The 23,321-nt window shown below is 38.7% G+C and overlaps 1 protein-coding gene across 1 annotated transcript; it reads left to right on the forward strand.

Annotated features, from left to right (window-relative positions):
• The first annotated feature begins 845 nt into the window (after positions 1-845).
• Positions 846-15,930, forward strand: Dmp1 (dentin matrix acidic phosphoprotein 1). The gene is made up of 6 exons (XM_021248804.2): positions 846-1,004; positions 9,275-9,349; positions 9,986-10,033; positions 12,095-12,127; positions 12,293-12,340; positions 13,616-15,930. The coding sequence occupies exons 1-6, from the start codon at positions 951-953 to the stop codon at positions 14,924-14,926; spliced, it is 1,569 nt and encodes a 522-aa protein (XP_021104463.2). The 5' UTR covers positions 846-950; the 3' UTR covers positions 14,927-15,930.
• Positions 15,931-23,321: the final 7,391 nt, after the last annotated feature.

A 23,321-nucleotide genomic window follows, 5' to 3' on the forward strand; every position in this document is an offset into this window, starting at 1 on the left:
GTCAAAGTATGTACTAACTAAAAGGTAAATGGCTCAATAGAATTAATAACATAGGGGCCAGGGTATGCTTATTTTTCAACAGAAAATAAAAAGGTGCTGTTGCCATCATCCCAGAACATACCACCATGGGCCAACAAGACGGATTCACTGCAAGCATCATGATGTGACACTCCTGCTAAAAGTCATGCAAAGGCTTCATCTGAGCAACTCCCTTGCCTGGGAAAGCCCTGGGACCTACAAAGGTCACCAGACCTTATGCAGCTGCCATTTTCAAACAGAGAAGGAGGAGATGCAGAGGACCATAATATTGATTATGCCCAATGCAGGGTGTAAAGAGTTAACCCCACTCTTCCTTTGTTTTGAGAAGTGAGCCTGGCTGAAGCCTATGTGGTGAGGTCAGAGTAACTTACACCCAAATTCCATTCCCACAAATAAACCTTCAGACTAGAAGGACAATGTTCTAATTACAATCATATATTTTGTCTATTCTGTTCCTAATTTGAGAAGGCTTTGTCTTGTCCTTTGTGAGCCTTGTTTACATTAATTTCCATAGAAACCACACATTGCCTTTACCTCAATTGAATGCCAATAAAAGTCAGTGCCTGGGACTGTCCAGCACCTTTGTCAGTTGCCCCGACATTGGTTGTTCTTTCACCCCAGTTTCTCTCTCTTAGTTCTGTCTTCTAGTGTATTCTTTTTCTCAGGCCTGCATCATACACTGGGCAGGTGGGTGCTGGAACCTGATTACAGGGGTGTCTACTGCCCATTGTCATGTTTGTCACTCAATGCTGAATTTGCAAATGGAAGTAAAATTTTGATGAATGCTTTTGTTTTAGAACCGAATTATTTACAAACAGAAGCATTCATAGGTATTACCGTACTTCATACAGCTCAGCAGAATCCTGAAGTTTGATTCAGTTGAATGGGATCCTTTTAATGGACTACAACTGATGCTATGTTCTTTCACCAGGAGGGACCTGTCTGCTGGTCTAGCTCCCTACAAGGTAAGTAGCCACTGATGTGCAATGCCTGGGCATATGGGTCAAAAGAAATTGAATAATTTAAAATTACTCACATCCTTTATCCCACATCGCACACACACCATTCTCAGAATAGCAATAATATCACGAGTATAATTATAAAGAACAGCTGAAATTTTTTTGTCTACCTGCCTTCCATTTCCCCATCTTTTAAACAATTAAGGTAAATCTGCTAAGTATGCAGCCATTGTATACTCTTTCCCTTTAGGCTTCATTTAATTTTGCTTCTACAATCATGTTTAATGCATATGACCTATTCTTGTGACAGTGTCTCTAGTTATTTTGGTTGTGTTAAGCTCATTCTAGACTTCCCAGAAAATATCCTTGAATTTTATCAGGTTGATAAGTGTTTGCTTGAGCCCTTTATACTGGAAAGTCAGTTATACTATTATGAAATTCTTGGATCACATTTCCTTATCTTGAATGTCTTAAATGTGTTACACCATTTTCTCTGCAATAAAGCATTGCTGTCAACAAAATATGCAAATCTAATTTTATTTCTGTTATGAATCACTTGCTGTTTTTGCACAGAAGACCAAATGACTTTTTTCTTTATCTTTAAAGTTCAGCAATTTCATGAGGGTATTTTAGTGTTGGTCATTGTGGGTACATATTTTCAGGAACATGCCAAGCTGTTTAAATATGAGTTTTAATTTTTTTTAAATTCAGAGAAAATTTGGGTTGTTTGTTTTTAGTATTTCTACTGTTCCTTTACTTTTGTTATCTCCTTCCAGATTCTGTTATTTGTAAATTGGGTCTCATTGGCTCATCGTCAATAAGTGTCAGTGTCTCCTGAATATTTTTTTTTCTGCATTGTTTTTAAAATTTAAAACATTTTCCTATTAGCTGGTAGCACATGCCTACAATCCTATTACTCTGAGAGGCTGAGGCAGGAGGATCACAACTTTGAGCCCAGTCTGCACAATTTAGGGGCTTAGCAAGACTCTGTCTCATAATGAAAAATTAAAATAAATGTGGTTTTGGAGGTAGTTTAGTACAAATCTCTAGTTCTACAAAAACATCAAACAAAAAATAGAAAAAAATTCTTTTTTTGACTTCTAATTCTCTTAAAGAATTACTTATTATATTTATTTCCTCTTGTGCAAGATTAATCTTTATTTCTACAATTATATTTTTCTTTTATTTGATTTTTTCCTGATCTCTTATACTTCATTTCTGGCTGTGGTTATAATTTTTATTCTTTAATTATATATTTTCAGCATACTTTTATTGTCTATCAGGTCATTATTCTGGTTCTATGAGATCTTTCACATTTTTTTTTGCATTTATTTTATATGAAATTGGTTTTCTTATAATTTTGGAAGATCATGGTTCAGGATAGCTTCCTGATATCATCCAGCTTTCTCTTTGGTTGTTTTTTTCATGTTGAATTAAAAAATATAGCAGTTCTCTTTTGAGGTTTCCTGCATACATTCTCTTCTCCTTTGCTTTCTTTTACCTAATCTACTATCCATATCCAGTGCACTTTTTATTCCATTCTTAGAAATTTCTCTTCTATATGAGCCTGTCCTGGAAGGCAGGCATGTGGTGGCTTAGTTTTGTGACTGCTTAGAGGCCCAACTGCTCCAGTTCCTTCAGACATTGTTAATGTGCCTTTGACACAGACAGCAACTATTATTGGCCACTTTAGGGTTCTCTTGTTTTCATATCCATCAGCTATCTATTCCTTCACTCTACTTTTTCCTGTATTGACACTGGAGATCTTGTGGCAGTTGATGGTTTGTCTCCAGCAACCTTGTTTGGGGTTTGAGAGTATAACTTGACATATAGAGTGACAACTAAATAATCTCCAAAAATGACTTCAACATTTCCTCTGCTCTGTAAAATACATGCCAACTCACACATCAAGAAGTGAAGACTATTTCTTCTTCTGAATAGGAAGTGGCCCACTGATTGACTTGACCAATAGAATGTGGAGTGAGTGGCATTCTGGGGAGTCCTTGGGTCCAATCACCATTTTGTAAGAAGGCAAAGTGTTTTGTAAGAAGGCGATGTAAATAAATGAAGTGCTCAGAGTAACAGCTCCTGCTGAGCTTCCAGACAACCCCGTGAGGGAACTATCTTGAATATTCTGCCCCATTATAGTCCCAGGTGACTTTATATTCTTCCATTTGAGATGAGAACATACTTATTGTTTTATGATACAAGTAACCTCTTTGGTTTAATATAGAAATAGGTAAATAAAACTTCTAGTTTTGTTATAAATGTTGACCATAGTTTCTAATGTTGTTATATACATGCTCCTGTGTTTTTCTGTGGAGATTTGTAGAGGTCTGAAACAATGTCCTGTAATGCCTTTTACCCAAATCTTCCCAGAATCCAGCTTGACATAAGATTATAAGGTTCATCTAAGAAAGACCTCAGTCAAGGCCCATGAAGCCACGAGGGAATGTAATTCAGAACCAGAACAGAGCACAGGAAATGTAAAGCTTCCCCATATGAACTTTGGCCTTCTAATCAACCCTATATGAAAATAGACTCCTCCCTCCTCATTTTCTGCCTCCTTCTCCCACTTGAGTCTACTGTTCACACTGAGTAAGCTAACAACCCACATATTTGACATTCATTTCCTGGATAAATTTGACACCTTAATTTTCTAGATCTAGGTTGTTAGGAGTATCAACTAAAATTCCGAACACAGAACATTTTTAAAAAGTGAGAGTGAGTCACGTGCGTACCACACATAAGCTAATAACTTGGTTCATTTTCAAACCAATCCAGTCAGTCATTCAGAAAATATTTATTGAGTGCTTCTTATGACCCAAGAACTGTCCTAGCTACTAGGGCTCTGGGTAGATACCAGCCAACAAAGCAAACCTCCCTACTCTTGAGGAAATTAAAGGGCAGTGGCTTATATTCTTTAAATGTTTGTTCAGTGGTCATCTTATTGTTACTTGAGCACACTCTTGGGGAGGTGCCAACCCACTTCCAGATCTGTATAACAGCCTTCAGTACACTTCCTGAGGACTTCTGGTAAATATCATTTTATTCATGTAATTACATTTTTGGTGATGGCATACTGTCTCCTGAAAATTGGCTTCACCTCATTTTCTCCTTAATCCAGTTCTTATTTCAAAGAGTCACAAAACTGTGATCAGCAGCTGGGGGTGAGGATAAAGTGTTAGATTTTTTTCTTGCAAAAAACAAAAGTTAATCAAGTGAAGAATTTTAATATTTTCAATCATCATTGAATTATGTGAGTGGGTATTAAATTAGTAAGAATGTGGGGTCTTTGCATGTGTAAAGGGGACAGCAAAAGGGTAGAAGGGGGATACAATAATAGAGATTGTTAAAAGAAGACAAAAGAAGAAATAAAAACATATTCTGAACACTAACAATTTAAGAAAATCTAGTATTTTAGAAGCTTTTCTCATGTACTACCTGGAAATGTACACTAACAGGAAACTTTCTGCCCATCTCTGACTCTCTTTTTCCCATCTTTGGGGCTGATGGGATCTGTTCGTGGGTGGAAGATATTGTCATTGTTTATAATGTTCATAATCCTGCATGGATGTGAATGACATATATTTAGAAATCAAAATAAAGCCTTCAGAAGATCTTCAATTTAATGGAAACTAGTCTAGTCATTTGGGAACCACAAGAGCTTTTTAGGGAAAACCTGGCTCTGCCAGCTGGAGGAAGTGTGGGTGTACGGGGTCCCAGGGACACCTGTGATGTCAGTCACCCCCAGCCCGAGGCTGATTGGCTCTGAAGAGCTCTGGCAGAGTTTAAATTCCTGTACCATCAGAGAAGCATTCAGACTAGGAACACAAGAGTGGCTTCACTGAGATTCCTCTGTGAGAACTTCAACCTGATCTTTTGGAGACAAGTCTTTGGGAACTTAAGAGGGTAAGACATTTTCATCATTTAATTTTCAATGACTTTTACCATGCTACTTGAAAATATTAAATGTGTTTGACACATTATATCAGTAGAGCCAAATGTTTTTCTTGGTAATGCTTTAATTAGGTCTTTGCAGAAAGAGAGTTTACTGAACAGTGGGCTGATGGAAGATCAGTTTGAAGTTTAGCTTTAACTAGGAAAGCAAATAAAACTTCTACATTCATGTTCCTAAATATGAAGATATTGTGAAAGACTCTAAACTAGATTGGCAGGATTTTCAAAATAGAGTCTTTTAAATTGAAAACTATTTAATGATATTCATCTAGAGAGCATTGAGTAGTATTCATTACAAACTGAACAAATGATTGAGAGAAGATGCTAGGATCATGGAAATGAACCAAGGGTGTGGTAATTACAATGTGTTTGTATTGGTTGGTTGGGTGTTTATGATAGCATGATACTTTGCTAGTTGGAATTCAATAAATTCTGAGGGTGGTCATCTCTTAAAATTTTTTTAGTGTAGAAGGTGTAGGTATGTATATAACCCCATCCATTTCTATTTTTACCTTCTGTTTCTTCCACTTCTTCATTTGTATCAGCAGTGTCTGTCTTCTATAACAGAGTGGGAGTTATGGTCAGCCCAGAATTTGTGTGACATCTACAAGATCCCATGTGCAGCAGCAATACTTCAAGCAAGCTTTCCTCTACAGGAGCAGTACCTCCTGATTAACCAAACTTTCTGTTTAATCAAGGCTCATATAGACCATCCTACTTTATCATTGTTGATTAAAGGCCTATGGATGAACAATTTTCTACAAGGCAGTAGTCTGCTCATTGATCACTAAATGTTGATGTGGATCAATGTGCTTTAGATGCTTCAAGCTCTTCCCAAGCTATATATGGATCACCTAGGAGTTATTTCACTGTGGTTGAGGCATAGAACATTGGATTGATTATAGGGAACCTCAAGACAATTATAATAGGAAAGGTTGGAAACTCTTATTACTTTGGGTCTCTAAATTCCTGATAGCTTTCACATCCTGGCCAAAGACCACTTTATTTTCTAAGAATAATAATGAAACAAATTCTAGAAGATTTTAGTTAGTTGAGTTGTTGATAAATCTGCTTTTGTGAGACCAGCTTATTATTATTTTTATTAGCTATTTATTATTATTATTGCCATTACTATTAATTTCTATTCAGCTAGAATAGCACCTAGAACAGGATTTGGCATATTCACTGTTCTGAGAAAGTATTTGTTAACTGTTAGTAAATGAATATATTATTCATTATTATTTGTGAAGGATAAAAATACTAAAACAAAAATAAGAAAATTACAATATAAGGTATTTTCCAAAGGAGAAAGAAGGAGCCTATGATTTTTCAAACTTCTTGATTTCCTTTATTTGGTCTATTTCTTTCAGTTCAGTTTATATAAGAGAAGATCTTGATACTTTATAAGTAAAATTTAACTTTGAGGAATTTCCAGAAAAAGTTTCCTCATTTGGGAACCTGAAGAAGTTTTGTCTATACTTAAACTTGGACCACAATTCCTTTCTTCAGATCCATTTGGATCTTTTCTATTCTGGGGAAGCAACAGAGAAAGGATAAAGTCTTTAATACTCTGACTTTCAGGCAGATGGGACTGAAGTCAAGGTTGTTGATTTCTGTTCACACCTGCTGTCATTGTTGAATGACAACATGTAGAAGTGACATTGACCAGTCAATGAAGAAGAGCTGGGGCTTCTGGACTCCTAACTTTTGAGGCTCACAGATAATTTGTTAATTTATTATTCAGAATAAGACTGCCACATGTCTGTTTCTACTCTCTCTAAGGAGCTAAATGGTTTATAAAAAAATCAGTGCTCTCATTTGGAAATACATTTCACAAGAGTATCTTTATTTTTATAAAAATATTATTTGGAAATCTAACATAGGGTTAATATTTGGTTTTCTTTACTGCTTAAGAGCAGACTATATTCTTTGGGAAATAACACTGGTTCTCTTCAGGTGCTAGGGTGTGTTTTGTTTTCGTTTACCAGACTTCTACTTGGGAAATTATTGCTTTAGATCAGGGTGTTAAATGGTATTGTTAGAAGCCTGAGCAAGCTGGTGCATCTTCCTTAGGTCACAATATTCCATGCCTGAGGAACTTGAGAACTGGAAGCATACAGTTCCTTAGTAAAAAAACACAACATCCTTTGAAGTAGAATAATTCACAATGGATGCCCTTAGTTTTAAATTGTTAGATAACACAGAAGCTGAAGAAAGTACAAAAGAATTCAATCATCATTTATGTTTCATCAAGGATGAATGTTTGCTAGTACTTAAAACATCATGAGATCATAACCACATTGAAATTTCACTTGGACAATTAAAATGGCGAGTTGCCTAACTTCCATTTGACCTGTGTGCTGAAATCATTCACAGGGAGTTATTTTGAGAATATCATATTTGAAAAAATTTTACTTTCTTTAAAAATGAACCTAAGAACTTAAAAATGTGCTATGAGAACTAAAAGGGAGTAATATCTTTTGAATTTGCAGTTCAGCACTTTTGTATGCTCTTTTCAGTTGGTATTAGGAAAATGATTAAAAAAGAAATTAAAATATAAAGGCTGTTATGCAGTATATTGAATTGGAATAAAGAAAGTAACAAATTGAAATATAGCTGCATTGAAGAGGGATAATGCCCATAATATAAGAAGCTATGTTTGGCCATTTGAGCTGTAAGAAAGTAGAAATGAGAAAACTTTTTCACTTATTTTTCTTAGGATTTTTATTTTCTTGAATAAATGAGAAAAATGAGATTAGATTAGATGACTTCCTGTGCTCAATGTTTCACACATTATTCACCATTTTCAGATATTCAGCAACATTTTCTTCTTAGAGCAAGGGTTAAAAATCACGTGAAGCACTTTAAAATCACATGTACTCCTATCTTCAGTGAATTGATTTATTATTCTCAGATGAGATTTGTGCATTGGTATTTTAAAAATTTTTAGGTGTTACTAATACTAATATACAGCCAGGGTAGAGAAACTTTGGCTTAAATCTCTTGTCTCTAGTAGCATATATCTAATATTTAAAGAAACAAATCAGCAAATGTGAAGCTTGAAACAAAGCTTGAAATAAACTAGCAGGACATTTTGCAAAATATATGGAAGTACATCAGACAACTACACTAGAGCAGCTATAAGGGTTCACTAGTGTAGAGTAGATGGCTGTACTTTAAATCACTTTGATAACTTTTACAATAGCATCAGTAGGTCTACATTTAGATATAGAACAAATTGTGTTGAAATCATCAGTTCTGGAAGTGTGAAATGAAGCCACCTTCCAGAAAAATACAGTTTGATTTCGAGTGTTTCTCTCAGCATGATTCATAAGTATATCTGAAACCTCTAATTTTCCCTTGATCCTTCTGGGCTGTGAATGACACTTAGGAGAATTTACCAAAACCATGTATAATGTATGACTACGTGAATCACAGTAGATATTAAGAGCTTTCTGGAGCCATCACATGAAGAAAAATTTGCAAAAACAATCTATTTTGTCTTGACATTATTATGCAGTTATGAATGTGACTTAGAAGCTGGTATGTGTGTGTGTGTGTATATGGGTACCTAACCCCTATCAATAAATAAATGTAATGTTTTAGGGGGGACTAGACTGGCTAGGTTTCACTTCTATGCCAAGCTGTAGAGCTATCATCAAAATGAATGTCTAGAAGTTCCCCTATTCCCTTTACTTTTCCCCCATTTATCATATTTTATGTGTTAGTGAAGAAATGTTCATAGACAATCTCATTGGAAGTTTTCAGTTTTTGTCATAGCAGTGAGATTTTCATTTATTTGAAAATAGCTTTATTGAGATATAACTTAAGTATTGCACACTTCACATCTTTGAAGTATACAGTCTAATAGCTTTTAGTATAATCACAAAAAGAACAATTTTCCCCACAATTATGTTTAGAATATTTACATCCCCTGCAAAAGGAATATTGTACCTCCTCCTCATCATTCCTCAGCCCTCATCTTTCTAAGCCCTGCATGACCACTAGTCTACTTTCCATCTCTGTGCATTTGTCCATTCTAGACATGCTATATAACTGGAATCATATGAATATAGTCTTTTGTGCTTGGTTTCTTTCATTTACCATAATGTTTCCAAAGCTTCTCTACTTTGTAGTCCCTGTCAATGCCTCGTTCCTTTTTATGGCTGAATAACATTCCATTGTACAGATGAAGTACATTTTCTCCATGCATTCATCAGTTGGGCATTTGAATAATTTTAATAGGAAGAAGCTTAAAAATAAATACTCTTTGATTTCTTTAGTATGGGGTAACATATCTATGTCCTTTATTGCAGGTAGAGGCATCACACCCAATTATGAAGACCAGCATCTTGCTCATGCTTCTTTGGGGGCTATCCTGCGCTCTCCCAGTAAGTATCAGGGTAGGGATTATACATATAGGATAAACCTTTTGGAATTAAAACTACACAATTTTCATTGGCTGAGAGCCCAGGTGGCTGTACATATTCCAGCCATATGAAAATACAGTGGTACCTCAGTTCATACATTTAATTTATGTAAAACACAAAATTTGGGGGAAGATGGCTACATTTGTGTTTGTGTGAGGAAGACAGCTGTGGTCATGTTTGTCACCTGATGTGGAGTTTGCAAAAGGAAGTAAAATTTTGCCGAACACTTTTGTCTGTGAACCGAATTGTTTGCAAACACAAGCATTCATGAACTGAAATATTACTGTAGTTCTTCTCAGGAGACTGTTTTCTTTAAAACGTCCAAATTACTCTTATCTGTTCAGTTGCCATTTGTATTGCTGCGATTCTCATAAGCAGTGATTCTCTGAGTGTCACCCAGGCTCACAGAGTTAGCATCAATCAGGACTCTGTTAGTGCCATAAATCCTTGAGTCCCACCTCAGACCCTAACGCAGACTCACAACACTCTGGGATTTAGCAAGCCCTCTGGTGATCCTGGTGGAGGCTCATGCTGCTCATTGTATGTAAGTAACTGCTGGCTTCATCAGGCATTGACCATGTATACTAAATTTTCTAGGTAGCCAGGTATCAAAATACTGAATCTGAGAGCTCTGATGAATGGAAGGTGAGTAGAAATACGACCTTTTACTATATGATGAGTGTAACGTAATTGAGTGGTTTACAAACACTGACAGTGATAAAGTTATGAGTATATTCACAACCTAATCCATACTTTTTAGTTTATATAAGAAAATATTGCAATTCCAACTGAGTATAATTTGGTGAGGAAGGATTTTTTTCTTTTAGCTTTCTTAGTGTAGTGTGTGTCTACAATAGTGCAAGGGGTGGATAGCAATGGACCAAGACTGTCCATGAGAGATTTGGACTTAAATTCTGTTTAAATAGGAAATATCCCATAGGCAGGAAGTCAAATCCTGGCAGGTGAGTAAAGAAAGACAGATGAGAGGATATTGGAGTTTGGGGAATGATTGTAATGTTTGTTGAGTGTTGGACCCTCGATAACCCAATAGCTGTTAACTCACAAGAACCCACAAAGCACAGCCTGAGTGTTTTATGTGTATTAAACCTCTCATCTTCACAACAGATTAATGAATTAGATGTTATATTTTATTCCCATTTTTCAGATGAGAAACTGAGGCATAGAGAGGAACCTAGCTTATCTAGATTACATGGTCAACAAGTGTTAGAGCCAGACTTTGAATTTATGTCCTCGTGGGTGCAGAGCGTACATTCTTGCTGAGTTGACCCTTCCCTCTCAGCATGTGGGCCTACTCTCAGAAATTTGCAGATTCTCAAGATTGGCATTTGAAATGAGGGTTAAAAAACTCGAGCCAAGCTTGCAATATTTTGTCCATTGTGTTGTTTTCTGGCACATATGATACAGCTTGAGCCCAGAGCCTTTCATAGTGACCAAATAATGTCAGAGGTCTCTGGTGGGGTCCTGCCCCTGCCTCGAGCTAGAAAGACATTGCAGAATATGTCATGAGGTTTCATCAGAGCAATTCCTAGGCTGGTTAATTTAAAAGCAGCCACTTTAGATCCTCTCATTTAACCAGAGACTCACAAACATTCCTTGTTCTCCAGTCAAGCTTTGGAATGACAAAAATACCAATATTTCACTCCATCTCACCCGTTAATTCCAAATGATAGATGCTGGAACACAGTTTGCCATTTTGCCCCCTGTAGCACACAGGCGGAGACAAGTGAGTACAGGTCCCTTGTCTGAGCCCACAAGCCTGCTTCTGAGTGGCATGTGGAAGGCAGGAGGGGGCAGATTCTCTGCCCTGCTCTGTGGCTAGGTTATGCCCAGGACCTTGCTCTGCTCCGGGGGGGAGGGGAGAGAATGTGGAGGGCTGGGGGGAGAAGGCACAATTTGCTCAGGCATTCACACAGTTCTTATGAGACTAAGGGAAGTGAATAAATCAGAACACTAACTATGTAGTTAAATTTCAGATTTAGCATTTGTTTTTAATATCGGTGCCTTTTGGTGACTCGAGAAAGGTTTCATGGGTTTCTCAGTTCAGTTTTGGCTGTTGAATTTTATAAAGTGGATATTTTGAAATGGATTATCTATTTAGTTCATATTTCATTGACTAGTTCTCAAGACATCTCTATAGCCCTTCGCTGGTTCCTTTCACACAGCAGTCTTGCAGGTTGAGCATAGTGGGTGTTTATTTTTCTAAATTGATGAATAAGAAACTGACATGTGAAGCGAATCACCCACCTTCACATGGAGAAAGCAACACTTCCAGCTCCCCTGGGTCCTAGGGTTTTCTTGGACCATCGGCTTTCCAGTGCTTACACCGCCATGTTGGTTTTGAGGACTGAAGCCAAAACAAACTAGTTAACTGAGACTTGAATCTGGACTCCAAGCTCTGATTTTGTTATCCTGTTATATTTCCTCTAGGTTGTATGAATAGCTAATTTCAATGAAAGTATACAAATATTTTTGTAAGTGTCATATCTTTTATATTCCAAGACCTTTTCAGGCTAGTAGTCACCATACTTTCCATGTTTAGTCATTTTACCATAAGACTTCATTATAGCTCAGGGAAAGATAAAATATATAGCAAAAAGATTTAAAAGCTACTTAAGGTCTTTCTACATATTTGAAGTGACATAATCTGTCTATGAAAAATTCATGTTTTTCTTTCTTTTTTTACAGGGTCACTTGGCTCCATCGCCAGCACCACCTGTGGTAATTTCACATTTATTTTTGCCATAAATTGACTTTGATACTCTTCTCAGCACTGTTTCCTATTGTGGAAGTAATGCATACAGACTCAAGCAATCGATGTGTATCATATTCTTTTCTTTCCTGAGGAATTACTAAGAGGCAAATAAACATTTTTTTCTCTTTCAGGAGAACAGTGAGTCATCAGAAGAAAGTAAAGTTAGCTCAGAAGAACAGGTAATTAAGCTTTCTTAACTTTTCTGACTATTTAGGCGTTGAAGAAAATGATGGCAGATTAAATTACCTGGCAACATTTCTAAATATAATATTTTCTAACCATTGGTTATGCTGCCTAAACAGTCTCATAAAATAAGAAGGGGAAAAAGAGGGAGCAGAGTTGAGATGTGGACATGCTGCTCATTCCATTTTTATCATCTGAGACACTGTGGCCCCAGATGTCCCTTCTAGTAAATACACACACACACACACACACACACATGAGGGCGTGGACTTTGTCAGACAAGTCACAGCTCACTCAGCAGCTTTTTAAAATGGTGCTTTTAGAATTGGATCAGTTCAGTTCAGGCAATAAAAATTATTCTGCCAACACGAGGTGCCTGCTGGCCCTGGAGAGCACCTCCAGGTCAAGAATACCTTGGAGGAGGAGAGGAGCATGATGGGAAGCCTTCAATATCTCTTTAAAATAGCTCCTTCTGTGGGCCTGAGGTGAGAAAGGCAGATCTAGCTTTAGTGTACCCTTTTACTAAAAAAATGAACTTAAAAATTTTTGTAAGAAGACTATACTGTATATTATCATTTTCTTAGTTTTTTTTTTTTTTTTGTACTGAGGATAGAACTCAGGACCTTGCTCTTGCAAGGCAGGGGTGGTGCCACTGAGCTAAATCCCCAGCACAGGTTTTTTTTTTTTTTTTTTTTTTTTTAATGTGGGGGATTGAATTAAACCCAGGGCCTCATGCATGCTAAGCACATGCTCTGGCCCTGAACCCCATCCCCTGCCCTGTCCTACCACTTTGACCAAACTCAACCTTTGGGGTCTCCAGGGATTCTGGGATGTGGTTTCTCCTTAAACCTTTCTTTGGCCCATTTTGCATTCTACACTGAGCCAGAGCTGGAAGATGAAGCATTTATCCCTATTTACTAGAGCTTTATCAGGAGAATAGTGTAGATATTTTAAAACATGGAATTGGGGAACTGCTTTGAAGACTTTGTGATTTATGGCCTTGGCCTTCTCCAAGTTTTCAGGTGAGGGCAGTAACTCCTGCTTGAGCAGGGTGTGTGTTCGATGAAGGAGATGGGTGATGTGTGCCCATATGGGACCCCTCTTTGTTCCAGTAGAAGCTCTGGCACAGATGTTATTGGGAAGTACCACTGACTTTGGGTTAGAGGAGGGACACAGGGAAAAAAAGCAGAAAGAGCCTGGGAAAGTGCTAGAAAACTCCCAGAATATCAGCTCCAGGAGTACTGACCCTGTCTATTTACCCCAAACTCCAGGCAAATGAAGACCCCAGTGACAGCACGGAGACAGAGGAGGACCTGACCTCTGATGATGGTCACTATGTTTCTGGATCAGATGGTGGTCTCTCTAGGAGTGCAGGGAAAGAAGAAGATGATAAAGAAGATGATGAGGATGACAGTGGAGATGACACCTTTGGTGATGAGGACAATGGCTTGGGGCCCAAAGAGGGTCAAGAAGGTGGCATCTCCAGACTGGGCAGTGAGAAGGATTCTGCTGGTACCACACAGTCAAGGGAAGACAGTGCCTCCCGAGAGGACAGCAGCCAATATCCAGCCAGTGACAGCAGGGACCTTGATGGTGAGGATAGGGTGGACAGTGAGAGTGAGGAGCACTGGGTGGGAGGTGGCAGAGAGGGGGACAGCAGCCATGGGGATGCCTCAGAGTTCCATGATGATGGAATGCAGAGTGACGACCCAGACAGCACTAGGAGCGAGGGAGGCAGCTCCAGAATGGACAATGTCAGTGTAAAATCCAAGGAGTTCCAAGGGGACAGCAAGAAGGAAGGCACTGAGGACTCAGGTGACAAACAGTCAGCGGAGTCTCCCAGTAGGAAGTTTTTCAGAAAGTCTCGAATTTCTCAGGAAGATGACAGAGGTGACCTGGAGGATAGTGACACAATGGAAGACCTCAAGAGTGGTTCCACAGAGAGCACCAACTCCCAAGAAGATAGCCCAGATCAGTCTAGGGAAGATAGCAAGAGTGACTCTCAAGTGGATAGCAGTGAGAGCCAGTCCCAGGAGGATGGTGAGGACCTGCAGGAGCCCAGCAGTGAGTCCAGTCAGGAGGTGGACCTACCATCCCAGGAGAGTAGTAGTGAGTCCCAGGAGGGTGTGGTGGGTGAGTCCAGGGGTGACAATCCAGATGCTACCAGCCAGGAAGACAGTGATTCCAGTGAGGAGGACAGCTTGAATACCTTCTCCAGCTCAGAGAGTGAATCCAGAGAGCAGCAAGCAGACAGCGAGTCCAATGAGAGCCTCAGGTTCTCAGAAGAAAGTCAGGAATCCCCTGAGGATGACAGCAGCTCCAGCCAGGAGGGCCTGCAGTCCCAGAGCAGGTCCACAGAGAGCCACAGCCAGGAGAGCCACTCTGGGGAAGACACTAACAGTGATTCTCAGGACAGCAGCCAGTCAAAAGAAGATAGCAACTCCACAGAGAGCACATCCAGCAGTGAGGAGAATGGCCAGCCCAAAAACATGGAGGTTGAAAACAGAAAACTGACAGTGGACTCATTTCACAACAAACCCATTGGGGACCAAGATGACAATGACTGCCAGGATGGCTACTAGCATCTGCTGTCCTAAGATGTGGCTCTCACAGAAAGAGATCCTGGGCTTTGAGAATAGGGAAATCACCGTAACTGTAATTTATTGATATTTTAATCAGAAATACCAGTCATTACTTTTTGAAAGAATTTGCTAAACATCACAGTGGTTTCAAGAGTGACACTGTTCCATAGAAGTTCAAATAACATAGAGTGACACCAGGACACACTCAATGAGCTTGGAAGCCAGGAGAGATGTGCTCACAGCTCTGCACCTGAAATGACTTTGAGCTCATTAACCCAACAGATGGTTACTGGGGTTCTGTGATGCACCAGACACTGTATGAGATGCTAGGGATACAGCAAAGTTTCAGACTCACTTCTTGCTCCTGAAGAGCTTCTAGAGAGATGCAGAGAGTTAAAGAGGGGTGTATAGGAGGGCAACAGGAATTGTCATGTGGTAAAGGCCATTGGGGAGATATGAACAAAGCATATGGGAGCACAGAAAGAGGTGACCAACTTTGCCTAGAGAGTTAGTGAAATGCAGTGGAGAAACCACTGGAGTCGGAGGGTAGTGTAGGATTTCTCCTTGAAAACAAGACAATTCTATTTACTCTGGGGATTAAATAATAGTAAATCTTATGTGTGTGATTAAATATTTAGTTTATAAAGGCACTTTCAAACTGGCACAATGAGGTGTTTTGGTTGAAAAAAAAACCTTTTTTTTTCAACTAATTTATCTTACTCAATGTTTTTTTATGGGACTCCCATGACCACACTCTGATTGGTGCTGGTAGGAGGACTAGGGAGGAGAGAGCAGGAAACCAAATTCCCCTTTACCCACAAAAATTTTAGCATCATTTTTTTTCTAAAATCAGTTTATGTGCAATGCTAGAAAATAATGTTCTCTGGGTTCTCTTCGTACATTGCAAAATTCTGTATATAAGATTCAATTGATTTTTGTTAAATACCATTTGAAATGTTACCTCAACATAAAATATTTGTTTTATAATAAAGATAATAATACCCAGAAGAAATCTGTGCTTATTTGTTATAGTGGTATTGATTATTAGGCTATATTTATGATAAATAACTCTTTCTTTAAAACATTATTAAATAGTTCATTAGCTTTCTCCCATCAAAATGAAAGATATCCTTAAATTATTTCATAGAAATATTATTTGTAATTCAAGCAGCATTTTGTTTGTTTTGGTACCAGGGATCGAACTCAGGACATTGTGCTTATGAGGGAGGTGGTGGAACCACTGGGCTAAATCCCTGGCCCCGTCAAGTAGCATTTTGAAAAAATTACCTTACATATTCCTTGTGATATTTCACTAAATATGCCTGTTATGGGTGAGAAAAAAATTAACATCAATAATTTGTGATATTTGAATTTAACACTAGTTTTTGCTGGTCTCAGATTCATTGGTGTATACCTGGAAGCTACAGGAAAGCATATTCCTCATATTTTTATTTCTATGAAGGACTCTACTTCACCTCATCAGTTTTTTACAAATGTACTTTTACCCTTACTTCCACTAGGGCACATCAGAATTCTCCCACAATTTTGTTGAGAGAATCACAAAGACTTCCTAGGCCTCAGTCTGACCCTTCTAAGCCCTCATCTGGCTCTGCTTCCTCACAAGGTCAGAGCTCTTTTCACTGGAGATTTTAAAAAAGTGTGTGTGTGTGTGTGTGTGTGTGTGTCTAACCTTCCTTTCTGAGATTTTAATTTAGTAGTAGATCTGGGGTAAGACCCAGAATTCTGTATTTTTAGTAGGATTTCAGGAGGCTCTGATGGAGCCCATCTGTGTACCTGCAGTTTAATTCCATGGGTCCTTGTGTTACTTGCCTGGTTCTACTAATCTCTAGGTTTCTGCCAACCCATACCTCTTTTATGAAGTGAACTGCCCGTGTTTGGACCTCTTGGAACACAGGAATCCAGATTCTAATCACACAGATGTCCCATCTCACAGGAGAGTGGCTGAGACCAACACTGGATCCAGGGCAGTCACTATGGTCTGGCCGGCAAGAGCCAGGGAGGCACATCACTAAGGCTCTGTCTGAATATGAGCCATGATGGCTGGAGGTCCAATATGACCCTTCCTTTCTGGAAATGTAGACATTTAGGAAAAGAGAGGGCTGAAGTGTTAGAACAAGAATAGAAATGAATATACAGAAAGGCAGACATGGAGAGAGGGCTACACTCATTATGTGAAGCACTGAGGAGCAAAGTGATAATCTTCTTGCCCCATGCTTGAATCCTGACTCTCCTATTGCCTACCAGGCCTTCCAGATTCTTGTGATGTTTCTTTCCCTCAAGTGTCACCGTGTCTCCACAATACACCCACCCAAGCTGAGATAACCTAAGTGAGTCTTCCATCTTTGCAACCAAAATCTAATGAATCCAGACTCATGTAGTCTGTTTCTAAGTCTTATAACTCCTTAACCAAGTTAACTCACAACTTTTAAAAGGGAACAATAATAAGAATCTCAGCCATGTTCATGACAGAAATCCTGTAAGTAAGAGGTAAGAGGGTGGGTTTTCTTTTAAGTTTCATCAAGCCATTTTATTACCAGGTGTAGACACTGATGCAGCTTGCAAATAAATGAAAGTGGTCTAGAAATGTGGCTTAAAAGCTAGCTGAACTTGGTCTTCAGTTTTAAATATTCAGAAATTTCTTCCTGCAGCTTCTCATTGAAGTAAGTCTATACTAGATGGGTCCATTTGGACAGACAAGTCATAATCAGTAAACAATTTTTAAAATTATAACAAGAAAAAATAAGAATGAAAGGCTATATGAGTAGCACAATGGAACCGAGGGAACCATGCAACGTGAATACTTAATAGCACTGGACCTAAATAAATGACATATCTATAATTCTCCATGAGAAACCTTACAGATGGAACAGAAACAGCAGAAGCCTGGCTCCCTCTCCCCTGGGAAGTGCTCTAAAGTGCCATGATTAGTGGTCCTTATTTTCCTAAACTTACCAGGGGTGAACCTTGGTTCATTCATACAAGAATGAATGAAATCTGACCAATATGTCACCTATAACAGAGACAAAAGGTACTCATTGTAATTGATGACCAGAGTGGGGATATGGCTGGAATTGAACTTCTTCATGGAGGGAAGACATTAGGCTGTGAAGGAATGGGGAGGTGCGGGGCAAGTGAGATAGATCAAAACGAGAGCTAACACTAAGAAGAAGGAACACAGAAGTGAATTACAGGATTGCTTATGACATGTTAAGGTCTCATTTAAATAATATGGCACCACTGAAGGATTGGGAAGAGAGGAAGGAGGAGAGGAATAATAAGAGAAAAGACTGAAAATATGGGTTGGAATCCAGTGTGAAGGCCTCTGAATGCCAGAGTAAGAGGGCTGATCTTTGTTTTACTGAGTGCTTCTCACATACGATATACACAGCATAAATGTCTTTAAGATAGATCCTATAAACTTTCCATGACTTTTAAATACATTTACAAAAAATAAAGTAGAGGAAATAAAACACAGGAGAGATAAGTTAAACATCCTAGTTCAAAATCCAAGAAATGGTCGAGACTGGATTCCACTTCAGCTCAATGATGAGCCACTGAAAGTATTAAGCATTGGAGTAGCACTCACAAATAGGCCCTTATCATCTCAAAATGTAAGTCAGGGAAATGCTGTATTCTCTCCTTGCTCTCAACACCTAAAACCCCTCAAAGCCTCTCTAACAGCTTGTATTCCTAGTGTCATTATTTTGAGTTAATCATATATAGTGGAGGAATAAATTTGTTCTTACTTCTGCCAAAGTTTCCCCAGAAAGACATATATCAGAGTGCCAAAGATTACCACTGAAGGTTTAAAAAAATGCCATAATGATGTTGGAAAAGTGCTAGTGAACAGATACCCCCTGAAAGGAAGTCTGTGCTGAAGTTCTTAACAAATATGACTTAATGTGCAGTGACCTCACTCATCCCTGAAACTACTGGCACTGCCACACAGCACTCAACACTGTGGCTGGAACTAATGGTCTTCCAGTAATAATTCCACATGCTGCCAATTACACAAGTAAAGCCAACTCCCCTAGAAAGCTGACCACCACTGTCACTGCTGCTGGGGATGGTTCTCCATGTCCTCTGCTTCATTGTATAACTAGTTCGTAATTCTGAATTCAAAGCAGAGCCTATACTAATTGTCTAGGTTCTAGTTGCAAGGAAACCTAGAAAGAAAGTATCTTGCATTTTTGGCTCTTTATCCCAAGGCACATTTTGTTTCTCACCCAAACACATAAAGGTGTATATATCATATATAAGAACAAGGTTCAAGTGCTGCATGAGCAAAAAGATCGAAAAAGTTCCATAAAAAAGTTTCATGTCAGAAGGAGGAGCAGAATTAATGCCATGAGGATGACCAAGTCCACTTTCATGGCTGAGTGTGATTCACGTCGATGAAGATGGAAACCTAACATTAACATCCAGGGGAAGCATGGGTCCTCACTGGGGATGTAGGAGTTTACAAACACAAGCAAACTATCATGAATTGCAGAGTCATGCACAAGGTGTTTCAACTTAGGCCACAGCACCAGGAATTCCACTGATGGACCCCAGCCACAAAGATCAATTCCTCAATGTTTACTTTTTCTAGGTTGCAGTGGGAGATAGAAGTATATGTAATCTTACACATAGTCAAAAATTATCTCTAAAATTAACCTTTGTGGGAGAAAGCATCCCAAATCCCCTAAAGTTATCCTCAAAATTATTGGTATTATAATGGTAGAGAATCCGTGATTTTCATTAGATTCTCAAAAGAGTTCATGAGTAAGCTGCTTGGATCCATTCAATTAAATAAAAGAATGACACTGATGACCATAAGAGCTTTTCAGGTTTTGTTCAGAGAAGATCCAAGTCACTGCCAAGGGATACGGTTGAGAGAATAGTATGACACATATCTCACACATCAGTTGCTTTCGTTAGTAGATGAAGCTATGTCCATTGGAAGATAGTGGTTCATAAAAGATATTTTTTTATCGAATGAATACAAATTGTCCCCCATTCCCAGTCTCCTGTCCCATGTCTTAGCATGAGAAGCCCTTGCTTTCAGCTGGAACCTTGGCTCCCAGATGGAGACTCCTTTACCCATCCTTCAATGGAGCTGGGTGCACAAGGCTCTGTCCCTGCAATGGAATGTGAGGAGAAGTTATCTTTGCCTTTCTTTCCAACCCTGTCATGGAAATTGGCAACTATTAAAATGATCTCCTTGTACCAAGAGGCACCCTCCTCTTCATTGTTCCATGAGAAAGAAATCGATGTCAGTCTTATTTAATACACTATATTTTGGGATATCCAATTACAGCAGCTTCATCTGTATCCTCACCAATATATGCATATATGTGTATGCTTAGAGAGTGTGTAAATATAATTTTAATTACATAGTATTTTAGGTTTCTCAATTTAAATAGTAAATTTCCTTTTTTTAATAATTGAAGAAAGAGAGTTCTTTAATTGTGGTCCCATAATATCTTTAGGCATGATCAGTAGCCTTTAGTACTGTTTAGACAAAATTAGTTTTAGACTGTGAATTACCAATATGGCATAGAAAAATAATTGTAGAAAATTAATTAAAAAGATTCAGTGAAAATCAATGAAATACTTAGCATTTGGAAATATGCTTAATAAAGAGAATGTTTCAGCATGTAAGCTACTCTATAGGAATGTGTAGAAATTACATCATTTCATGAAACTGCTAGATGTCATTTGGTAAATTACTCCATCAAGGACTAAAATTATTGGTTTGAAATTCAAATAAAAATACTGATTGTTCAAATACAGCTAGCAAATTTCACTGCTGTGAATTAATGTAGTGAAAATGAAACAAGAATGAAAATCTGCTTCTATTGCACTGAAATCTAACAGTGGTGCTTTTAAGCACTGGCTGCACATCACCTGAGGAGCTTTTTAAAAAGTTTTGTTACCCTGGTTCCACTTTGAAGCTCTGATTTAACTGGTCTGGGATTGAACTTTGACTTTGGTAAGTTTTAAAAGTCCTGTGAATTTAGAATTTTGAGGGGTTGCCAGCATGGGGAACTTCTGCTATGAAGTAATAGTTCAGTCTGGAACATTTGGGACATTCTTAGTTCCTGTTGTGGGTCTAGTTTTGAAGAAAAAAATAGTAAACAAACTCTATGGGCTGAATTTTTATCTCAGTTACACAGACTTGCTTGCTCCCTCTGCCAAAGAGTTAATAGGCCCAACATTTTGGTATCTAGTATACATAGTCCTTGTCATCTCCCACATGAGACTATTTAAGACATAACTGTTACCAGAAAAAATGTAAGAATGCTTTGCTTTTTTGGTGAACCTTCTACCTCAAGATCAGAGATAAGGGAACATCTCCAACTTCAATTCTCCCTGGCTCCCTATCGGTATCTGCCTCATCATTAGAATAAATCTGACTTAAGCTCATGGATGATTTGTTTCCCTCTGTCTGGCATCACAGTGGAACAGATGGAAGAAATTATAGCTGGGAAATCTCTCCAGACTTCAGCGCAACTGGTCAGAAAGCTTGGCTTTCCTTTTTCAGCACAGACTATGACTATTATTTTAAGCAGCTGAATATAAATGTGGTGTTTTCTCAGAGGCCTTGTGTAAGTGATACGAAAGGGAAAGCTTCCATCCTTTTGAAACAAAGCCATCTTTTACAAATTGTAGGTTTGGAGACTGGCTGGACATTCTCCTTGGGGAAGAAGGGAGTGGATGGAGAAAACCAGCCTGACCAGAGGAGGGAAGGAGGAGGACCCTTACTTGCTGCTGTTATTGGGCCCACATCTACCCTCACCCCAAAAGAATTCTAGACCTCCCAGATCCTTCCTTGCCCTGATGTCCCGGCCTGCCCTTGCTCCCTGGGATACCACACTGTGCTAATAAAGAGCCAGTTTACATGGGTGGGAAGAGGACACTCATTGCTGTGCTTAAAAATGGTGACAGCACTAATAAGGAAGATCTTGTTTATCCTTTAGATGTTCCACTCTGAGGACAAACCTCGGAGGATCATTGTCCTTTGTCCCTCCCTGTGCCACACTGGAGGGATATGAATTCCTGTCTCTGCTCCTCTCTGCTCCAGTTTCACCAAAGGGGGAAGGAAACTTGATGGAACTAAAACCCACAGGGATGAGAAAGGATTAAAATAATTGGGAGGATAGGGAGATGAGGAGAAAAGGGAGACAGAAAAGAGGTGCCAGAAAGGAGGCGCCCCATGCCTTTAAGTACCGGGTTCCGTCTGGGTTGGTCATTGTCCTGAGGGACAAAGTGAAGAACTGTTTTCAGTATTCTGTAGAAACTGTGTAAGTGTTTGGTGAGGAACATGATTTTCTTTCTGGGAGTGGACTGTACCTTCCTGACTTCAAACATTAAGAGAGTTGTAGAGTTCCATAGAGGAAGCACAGACATTCACCCTGCCATAACTTCACCCTGACATAATTGATACAAAGACTTCCATCAGTGGATTCACAGTTGGACCTCCTGGCCCTGCTCTGTGAGGGTGCATACTTTTTCATAGTTGCAGTTAGATGTTTTACACTCACAGTTTTACAGTTTCAAGTTATGCTTTTTTCATGCACCTTTCCTCTTTTTTTCCTATTAGTGATAAAATACTAACAGCTTTATGCAAACATCATTTGCTACTTGCTAATCTTATCTGCTCTAGACTAACCAAAGAAAAGGGTACCCACCATCAAGATCTTTTCCTCTGGCAAGATTTCTTTAAATTTAACTACATGTATACACAGTTTGAATGGAGAATTACAGGATGGTTTAGTTCTCTCCTATGGCAAAGCGCATGTAACTAGGCTTATCCTTCTTGATTTAGTGCTGGTGATTTGATGGTTCAGCTGAGAGTAAAATGGTAACTTAAAGAGAACAGCAATTCCTAAATTGCAGCCTTGCCAGAGTTAAAGTCTAAGAGTTATAACTTAATAATAGCCTTATGATCCAAGGATAAAAATTATCATTAAGCCCATTGACATTTATTTATATTTCTTTTTATATCTCTCTATAGATTTATTTATATCTCTCTTTTATGTCTATTATAGCTTCCAACCCTGAGATCGAACAGTATTTGAAATAAATTTATAATCCAATTCTGTCATTTCTCTAGCCCCCAGCAGGTGGCAATGCTGCCTGGTGTTGTCGTCCCTGAGAGGCTGGATGAGAAGGATTCAGAGCTGGTCAACCTCTGACCCAGTGATGTGTGGCCTGTCATGGCATTAGAGGGATGCAGTCTGTTGTCCACCACTTGTTAAACTAGTTAGTGCACTACTTATTCCTCAACCTTTCTCTTAGGTTGCCTTTCTTCTACAACTGCACATTGGTTTCCTTTGATTATTGGAAAAATCTTAATTCCTTAATCTGAAAATTAAAAAACTTCTATCTA

Source organism: Heterocephalus glaber, unplaced genomic scaffold, assembly GCF_053883595.1.
Source record: "Heterocephalus glaber isolate CG9 unplaced genomic scaffold, H.glaber_assembly_v1.0 deba00001503, whole genome shotgun sequence".
Taxonomy (NCBI): domain Eukaryota; kingdom Metazoa; phylum Chordata; class Mammalia; order Rodentia; family Bathyergidae; genus Heterocephalus; species Heterocephalus glaber.